At 54.5% G+C, this 9,341-nt stretch overlaps 1 protein-coding gene across 1 annotated transcript in view; it reads left to right on the top strand.

Annotated features, from left to right (window-relative positions):
- The window catches only part of QSOX2 (quiescin Q6 sulfhydryl oxidase 2), a gene marked incomplete at its 5' end in the record, with an annotated part of 40,741 nt that overhangs the window by 12,334 nt on the left and 19,066 nt on the right, over positions 1–9,341 (top strand). The window contains 4 exons of the mRNA XM_012654722.1: positions 5,418–5,518; positions 7,325–7,373; positions 8,067–8,172; positions 8,322–8,412. Of these exons, the coding sequence (XP_012510176.1) occupies positions 5,418–5,518; positions 7,325–7,373; positions 8,067–8,172; positions 8,322–8,412 (347 nt within the window). The remainder of the gene's footprint in view (positions 1–5,417; positions 5,519–7,324; positions 7,374–8,066; positions 8,173–8,321; positions 8,413–9,341) is intronic.

A 9,341-nucleotide genomic window follows, 5' to 3' on the forward strand; every position in this document is an offset into this window, starting at 1 on the left:
GCACATATTGAGCAATTCTACTTGTTCTTGGAACGTCATGGCTTTGCTTCTTGGGAGCACTTCCAGCATCGCTTGTAGCACCCTGTTTGCGTCCCGTGGTTATTCAGGGTTTGTGGCATCATGAAAAATACCTAAGAACCGAGAGAAATCACCTTTTACTGTGATATGCAGTTTACTGGAGAGACAAACTGCCCGCGGGGGTGATTCACGTGACACAGTGTTTCAAGCGGATACTCGCAACACTTGAGGTCACCGCAGCAGCACCAGGAGGTAGCTGTGAGATTATTACACTAGCGCAGTACTCGCTACAGGTAATTTTATACAGTTTACTGCCGCATCTTTATATTCGTTTACATTTCTCGCCATGGAATGGTACCATGTATGGTCTGTAAGTGTGTGCGTAAGTTTTGATACATTTTAACTTTTTATAGATTTGTGCATATTTTATGGTAGTAAATGATAAAATAGACTAGTGTCTGCATATACTTTATGCAGATATTCATGGCATATCTTTTTCTTAACTTTTTCTAGGCTATGTGGTTCATCTGAGAGTTTTTTCAAATTGCTGCATATCTCCAAAAATTTTTCCAATACATTTACTGAAAAAAATGTATAAGTGGCCCCGGGCAGTTTAAACTGGTGCTGTTCAAGGTGACCCTTTGACGTATGTGATGAGACAAAGGGGCTAGGAGGTAAGGAGGGTGCCCCCTCGTACTGAAAGTCCTCCTCAATAGGTTCTTGGAAGCTACACCTTTAAGCAAAATGACAAGCAGCAGGTCCTTGAATAACATTGTTTCTTTCAACGTAGTTTCCCTGTAACATTGACGAGGGAAACAAATTGGTTTCCTCATACGTGGGTTCTCGAGTAAAGCTGCAATTTCCATGAACTTACCCCAGTGTTAAGTGAGGACTTCCTGCGGCTTTCTGCTCCTCCCCGCTAGTGTCTGGAAGCTAAAGGGCGAGGAGTCCCAGAGCCAGGGCTCACCTTGGCGGGGACGGCCGCAGAGGGACAGAAGGCTGGGGCTGAGGCGCAGCTCTCCCGTCACCCGTATGGGGACGTGGAGCTCAGTATGGTCATCTGCAGGACAGGAGTGGTGACACTCACACCCAGGCTTTGATGGGAAGTTCACGTGGGACAGCGAGGATCAAAGAGTGTCCTAGACATGCTGCACGGAGGTCACGTGGCAGCCCTCGCTGGTAGACAGCGTCGCGCTGGGTCGGGAACGAATCAGAAAGGTGCGCAGTGGGGCACGCTGTGCTCTTCTGCTGTGTCGTTTTGCTCCACCCCATAAACGTCGCCAGGACCCTCCATGCTCAGGGTGGGGCGCTAAGCTGATCCGAATGGACTCCTCCCTTCCGAGGGTAAGACCTAGCAGACAGAAGGTGCAAAACATAATTTGTTTTCTCAAAGAATTTATTTTCCATATGTTAGAGAAGGCAGAATGCCACGTGGAGGCTTTTGAAAGGAGTAGGTGAAATGATTTGTTTACTCTGCATGTGTCCAGGGTGCAGAGGGCCTGTGTTTGGGCTGCAGTGCCTGAGGTGACCTGGATGGCAACGGGGGTCTTCCCTTGGCCGCGGCAGGATGCGGGGGAGAATACTCCACAGCGAGTCGGGTACTTCCGTTACAACGTTGCTCTCCTCGCTTGGGCACGTGTCGTGGGGAGGTGCAGGCTTCGGAACCAGCGTCCAGACGGCGAACCCTCGGTGTGTCTCTTGGCCTCTGCTGCCTTCAGCCTCCTGTCTTCACACCAGGTCCACTCCCACAGTAATTTGGTAAGAACGCTTCATAAACGGTAAAGTGCTTTGTATGTTTACTTTCTTTGGAAGCCAGACAACAGGGAGCTTTCCTCACCAACGTAAGTAACTAGGCCTGGGCAGGGAGTCCGGAGGTGGCATTTGTGTCGACGTTGATGGGGATGCAGCCAAGACAGATCAGAGGACAGAAAGAGCTCCACCAAGGCGCAGCAGAGGCCCTGGTGCAGGCGGCCTGGGCACGGAGGACAGTGAGCCAAGGGGTGGGGGTGCTGGATCTGGCCAAGGAGGCCGCACAGATCGTGGTCTTGCTCCGGCACGCGGGCACCTTCCAGCTGGGCTCTGGAGTTTCAGAATACATACTTAAATCTTGATTTGAAAGTTTGCTTTCTTATCATGGAAGAATGATAGGTGGACACAACGAGCAGACGAATTCCAATTCCCAGGAATTGGAAGCCTAGTTGGAAGATAGAGCCTGTGAGGGGTCAGTGACAGGTGGGCTTGTGCCTTGATGTGATGCGGATGGTGTCACCAGAACCGACTGTTGACTATCACGTATTTTTGGGCAGTGCCCTACAATGGGTGGGATGGGTGGGGCTGTGGCCACAGGAATCAGGGAGCAGTAACGAGGCCTCGCTCTGCTCCAGGCCGGCGGCCCTGAGGCTGGGGCCGAGGTGTGGGGCAGCAGGTCGAGCCCTCCTTTCTCACGCAGTCGGCTCTTCGGCACCTGGGACTCCTCATTCCGGGTGTCGTGAAGTTGTTCGTGCAGAGCTGGTAGCCGTGCCCGCCAGCCACATTTGAAACTAACACACTCACGTTTTCTCTGGTGCTGTGCTAGAGTCGGGAGGGTTATTTCAAACAAGTGGTACCACCTGGCCTTGGTTCAGACCATCCAACACCTTTTTGACTGTGATGTTTGGGCACAGCACACAGGTGACCAGCAAAGTACACATGTGTGCTGCACAGTGTCAGTGAGTACACAGGTCAGTGGAGGTTTTTTTCACTTTTGTTTTCGTAGGTAGTACATACATAAGAAAAATCTGAAAAACAAAGTAGGACCAATTCCCACTGTGAAAACTGAACCCTAGTGAACATCTTTGAATGTTCTTCCCATCTTTTTTTTCCTGTTTGTAGGTTGGCTTGATCATGTCGCATGTCGGTGACCCTGTTGTAGGCACAGCCTTGGCTCTCGGCACGGTTTCTCATTTCCCCACATGCTCTCTCTGGGCACGAGGGTGCTTTGTTCCCTGTTTAAAGTGTGGAGTAAAAGCACGTCACGGAAGTCCCCAGTCAGTGGGAGGAAACTGTACACAGCCGGGGGCCGGGTGGGGGGCAGCAGCGAAAGAGACTTTGCCAGGATGCGCCGAGGGGACGGGCTTGTGCGCACGGGCGCGGCCGGGATCGGGATCTGCCGACGCAGCGACGCCCCCGGAGCTCCGTTCTATTGCCGCGTCCTCTGCCGCCTGCTGCAGGCCGGATGGAAGCGTGAACTGCTCTTCCTCCTCGGTGCGGTTTCAGGCTCTGGAAGGACGTGACCCGTGCGTCAGGACAGTCGCTGTGGTGTTTCTCCATCTGTTCAAAGTGGCCTCAGGCCGTGAGCTGTTTCACGTGGCCAGCGTAAGTGGGAACGATATTTGGTCATTGTAAAAGGTGTTTCTTCTTCTTCTTTTTTTTTTTTCTTTATTACAGAGGAAAAAGGCTTGTATCCTAAGCAAAGGTGGTGCGTTAGGGTGAAAGCCAGCACTCGCTGAATTGCTGGCACCTGCCGGCCTCGCATTTGTAGCGTCCAGTGGTGCTGCGTCCTCGCCTTCCAGGCGTGGTTTTAGCACAACCTCTGACATCCTGGATCATAGCTGGCACTCAAAGAAAACTCACGTTTTCTCTTTTTACTTGATTTTTAGTGAAATTACTGATTAGACCCATGGTAACGGATCAGAGCACAAGACAAGGAAGAGCCTTGCCAGCACCTCAGGGCCAGGCAGATGTGCTTCCGGTTCGGAGCCCCCCAGCTACTGACCCGAGGCTGTGCTGGAAGGTCGTCGGGTGGCACATCTGGGCCTCGCCAGCACACCGGCCTCTCCCGCGGCGCTCGTGTGTGCTCTGCTGCTCTGTGACCCTGCAGAGGTCACCAGGCCGAGCGCTGGCCCCCGGCCCTCATGCCGTTGTGCCTCCTTCGGCCATCCCCATGTGGTCCCAGGGCCTAGGAGAGACACCTGTGGGCGAGGAGCCATTAGCAGTAGGATCTGACATCCAGGAGGAAGGGCGCAGATCTTCCAGAAAGAAAACCTGGCTGGTTACCTTGGGGGTGCCGGCCACTAAAGCTCGAGTCTCGCACGCCCCTTTCCCGCGTGGACCACGCTGCCGGGTCGCTGTGAGGGCAGGTCTCTCCCTACAGAAGTGTCCCAGCTCGCAAGTGAGGGGTGGCGACAGATGGCACCCCACCGTTTGGCTGCAGCCTGGCGGGCTAGTTGGTTCAGGTTGTGGTCGTTGTGAAGGGAGGCAGACACGCCTCACCAGCCTCCCAGGGGTGGCACCCACGCCACCTGCAGCGGCTCCCCAAAACACAAAGACGCAAGTCTCGCTCCAAGTACCAGTTTACAGAAATCCAGGGGCCAGGGGTGCACTGGGCCAAACCCAGAGTGGGAGCGTGCAGGACAGGAGCTGAGTCTGCAGGTGGGTGCCGGGCAGGGGCCGCTGAAAGGCCGACCCACCAGCAGCAGCTCTTGGCCTGACTGGGGTCCGGATTCAAGCACTGTAAACGGAAATGAGACGGGGAAAGTTTAACCCTGAGCAGATCTCTGATGCTGTCGCGGAGCGTGGGGTTGGCTGTGATGATGGCAGCGCAGCGGTGTCAGGAAAACGAGTCCTCGTCTCTTAGAGAGACACAGGGTCCGTTTCATCAGGAAATAAAAAGCGCTACCTGAGATCTGCTTGCAGATCATTCTGGAAGTGGGTAGAGATTTCAAGCCATGAGCTGATAATCGTTGACACTGAGATGAGGGACATGGGGGGGGTTGTTCTGTTTTTATCTCTATTTATATGTTGGAAATTTTACATAATCAAAACTTTAGAAACCGTTCCTTTTCATCTCCTGAGAGTGGCACACATGTTCCAGGGTTGTGGGAGGCGTCTTGGGATAGTAGCGGAAACCACTTCTCATGTGTGTGCAGAACAGTGTCTTTGACTGGGGGGACCTGGGCCGGAGCTGCCAGGGCCTGCTCTCCTGGAGTGAGCACGTGGGAATGTTCTAGCTAAACAGCCTGGACCACATCCGATTAATCTGCAAGTGCTTGGGCGTCTCTGACAAAGGGCCACTGACAGCCGCTTCTGTTATCAGCGCTTTCATCTGTCAGGGTGTCCTGTAATTAGGAGACCGAAGCCTCCTAAGCTGCCGAGTGATTTGCAAGTTCAGCACAAAACAGTTTGCTGTTAAGGTCGGTGGTGGGAGATGCGTCGCCCTGTTGGTTGAAATCTCATTCCTCTTGCCCGGCTCCACACACACGTGCTGTGTCTCGTGAAAAGGCTTAATGTGTGACATGAGAGGGGGCACATGGGCTGATGTCTCACGTGACTGTGGCCTGGGGTCTGGGCTGGGGTCGCCGGGTCTGGGCCGCGGGGAGGCCTGTGCCCGCCACGCTGAAAGTCACGCTCTTGCTTTTCAGATTGGGCCACCGCCATCCGCGTGGCTGCTCTGGACTGTGCGGAAGAAAAGAACCAGGAAGTGTGCCGCGCCTACGACGTCCACTTCTACCCCACCTTCAGGGTGAGTCTCCGGCCGGGGTCTCTGACCTGGCCCTGCCTCTTGTCACGGGGGCTTCTTTCGGGTTGAAATTCACCATATTTGTAGTCTAGATTTTTAGCAGCTCTTGCTGGGCTGTGAAACTTGTTTATCTATCACGGGTCACCTTTTCGTCGTACCCTGTTGAGCTGTAGAAGTCTCCTGCAGGACCGTCCGCGCATGTGGCCCTCACTCACGCACGGGGAGGTGACGAAGGCCTGCGTGCAGGCATCGAGCGTGGCCCTCGTAATGCTGGGCCTCTCCTCAGAACACACGCACACACACACACACACGGTCCCTCAGAGTAGAGCAGGGCGCGTTAGATGCCCGGCGTGAGTGTCCCCAGCTACAGCATCTGTCCCCGCAGGCAAGTCTATACCCATTTCTCCCACTAGGGGGCAGAGGTAAACGTGACCCTGTTGCAAGTCGCGTACATGGTATGTGTGTGTACACGTGTGTACAGGCGCATGCCTGCACAGAGCACATCACAATGACATTGACCTCTCCAGGCACATGTGGCGCCTTTGGAGGTCGTTTCTAAGGAAGCTTCATGATCCCTAAACTTTTCCAGCCCTGATGTCTGTGCTTTGTGCAGTTTCCTGACAAGGCGGCTTCTTCCCCTCTGGTTGGGTTGTTGTGTTGCCAGGTGACGGCACCTGTGGCCCTGCCGTCTGGCACCAGGCTGGGTGGCCTGTGCCCAGCCCCCCGAGAGCCTGTGCTTGTCTCGTGTCTCAGGTTCTCTTGCTTGTGCTGGTGCGTGAGCGTGTCGGGACCCAGTCCTGTCTTTGCTTCGGTGTCATGTGCGGGTCATCTGTAAGCTTTGGGGTCCTCTTTCTTGTGCTTCACGTGACGTCGCCCAGGTTCACCGTGATGTTGAGTGTTGCGAGGTTCATTGGACCTGTGTCCTGTGTCACTGTGGGGAGCGATGCCCGTATCACTGCCAGGCGCGGACTCTGCCAGGCTGGGGCTGCTTTGAACAGCGCCACTGCGGACACTTCCAGGCACGGAGGAGCCCTCTGGGTCGGCCTGGGGGGGAAGCCGCAGGGCTGGAGAACCGGGTCTGGGCACGACAGACCTGCAGCGCGGGTGGTGTCAGGTGGCTTCGTGTTCGCCACAGAGTGGGCACAGCATGAGGCACACGGTGGTTTCACTTGCATTCCCTGGTGACCTGCGGCGGCCAGTGCGCCTGTGTGTGTGGGCCACGGGCGTCACTGTCTGTGAACTGTCTGTGCCTGCCGTTGCCGTCTCCACGGGGGTCTTTTGCGCTTTCTCCCTGATTTACAGATGCCCTTTGCGTGTTCTCAGTACTGGGCTCTCCTTCAGCTGTGGGTGTCGGGCATGTCTGCACCCGGTCACGATGTCTTTCCACTGTCCGCAACGCGCGCCTTTTCGTCTGCGCAGATACTCCGCTGTCTCTCATCCTCTCCAAGTCTTTGTGTTGCCACAGCTGACCATTAGAACACTCGAGTGATACCGGGAGTCAGGAAAGTGTCATCTTTTATGACCCCAGCCCCTTGCGGGTTCTCGCTGCTGGCCCTGCTGGGTCAGAAATGTGGATGGTGGAACACTGCCTGGCACTGCCCTCGGCCCACTCGTGCATCGCCAGGAAGCACCTGTGTCCACACAGACGCTAGAAACGTGTGTTTGTCAGCAATTCGTGGAAACTCTCTGGAGGAAGTCGACTAAAGCGCTCTCTCTAAGATGATGGTCATTTTGTTGCGTAAATATTAAACATATACACAGACACCCACGCAAGGCTATTTCTTATTTGTTTTGTGTTTTTCCTCTTAGTATTTTAAAGCATTTACAAAGGAGTTTACAACTGGAGAAAATTTTAAAGGTAAGGACACAGCATTATATTTCAATCTCTTAGATTCACCTCATAAACCTATTAAAATAAAAATGATCTCAGCAGACCAGAAAGCACACTGGCCAGGTCTCCGGGGCCGATGCCGGCACTTGTGCGTCAGTGCCGCCCTTCCCGCCTGTCTGTCCTTTAAGAGTTCAAACAGTAATTCAATGACAATTTTTTATTTTGTGTTTTACCTTGCTTGGCAAATGTGGTAGTGAAGTTTTTTTCAAGTGAATTTTTTAATTGAAAAAGCATTTGGAGAAGCGCATGCATCATACACGGGTGGCCGATGCATTTTTACAAACGAGCCCACCTAGGCGAGCAGACCCCGCAGGGCAGCCCCGCAGAGGCGGTTTTGCCAGTGCTTGCTGGTGTGGGCGGATCCCAGAGCCCGGCCCCTCCGTGCGTGTGTGAGGCCTCCTGTCCCTGTGTCCGCAGCCTGCTCGCCCTCACTCACCGCTGTGCAGTCCCCCTGGTCCCCACTCTGCGAATCCACCGCTGTCTGCCCCACGCCTGCCAAGGGCCTCGTCGCACCCAGCCGGGATTACTGAGGACGGTGCTGCCACTGCCCCTGTGGTCTTTGGGCCCTGGGTAGGGCGGGGCTGCCAGTCCCCGCGTTGGCATCTGCTCGTGAGGGCAGACACAGGCAGACGCAACTGTGACAGTGGCGTGTTTCCCCAGGACCCAACAGAGAGCTGCAGACGGTCAGACACACGATGATTGACTTCCTGCAGAACCACACGGAGGGGAGCCGGCCTCCGGCATGCCCGCCTCTGGACCCAGTTCCGTGAGTAGCTCCGTGAGGAAGGTGGCGTGTTATGACTCGAATTCAGTGTTGTGAAATACAGGTTTGCACTTAGTGATACGGCCACTGGCATGCGGTGGCCAGCGCGCTGCTGCCGAAAGCACTAAAAGCCTCTTTTTTTCTCTTAAAAGGCCCAGTGACATTCTTTCTCTCATTGACAACCGTGGTGGCCGTTATGTGGCTATTTTATTTGAAAGCAACAGCTCCTACCTTGGACGAGAGGTACTGCATCTGCTCTAGTCTCTGCTACCTGGTGCAGCAGGGCTGGGGGCTGTGTTACACTCGCGGGAGTGGCAACCACTGTGGCATCGTTTGTTGAATTCACGGTTTAATTCTCAGTAGTGACTGGAATCATAGTTTGTGTTACTCAACTAAGTCAACTGGCTTATAAAAGACAATGCTATTGATAGATTAAGTTATCAGTAGATGAAGTTCGCCTTGGAGGAGAAACCTTGGTGGGGTTCGGAAGTGCGGCCTGACCCTGAGTTTGAGACTGAGAGAGCTTTGCAAAAGACCGAGTTTGCTCGGCATGCCGGATCTTACCTTGAGGTCATTCTTTATTTCGTACACGTTATTTCCAAGATTTTTTTCTTTGCTATACTCTGAACTCCGAACATTTTTTGCCAGATCCAAAATTCAGCAAAACGTTGTTTGTGTTGTGAATCGCTGTTGTGCTTCCATTTCACACGCACGGCGCTGAAGCCTTCACCTTTGGCCCAGTCTCAGCCACATCCAGGGGCCAGACCCAGGGCTGGCCAGCTGGACCTGGTCAGTGCCCACTGTCTCCTCGGAGACGAGAGAGGTCTTGCCTGCCCACATGCGTACTCAGCCCTGACCCCTCCTCCTCCTCCTCCTCCTCTTCCCTGCTACTTGGCAGGAGCACCCTGGCTGCCCTCCCGGCGCCTCACCGCCCCTCCCTGTCCAAGCTTCGTGGTGACATCCCGCCACCATCTCTGTGAGTGGCCAGGATTCTCTATGGAGGGACCGAGGAGCCACTGGAGCATGTCCTCCCAGAGTCCCAGGGCCTCCTAGTGAGCTTGCTGTCTCAGGCAGTGCCACCCCCGTGCACATACATGGGCACACGAAGACCAGAAGCAGAGCCTCCCCCCACCCACACTGCATGTTGGCGCATTCAGGGCAGCCAGGCTCTG

Source organism: Propithecus coquereli, unplaced genomic scaffold, assembly GCF_000956105.1.
Source record: "Propithecus coquereli isolate 6110/MARCELLA unplaced genomic scaffold, Pcoq_1.0 Scaffold449, whole genome shotgun sequence".
NCBI classification, from domain to species: domain Eukaryota; kingdom Metazoa; phylum Chordata; class Mammalia; order Primates; family Indriidae; genus Propithecus; species Propithecus coquereli.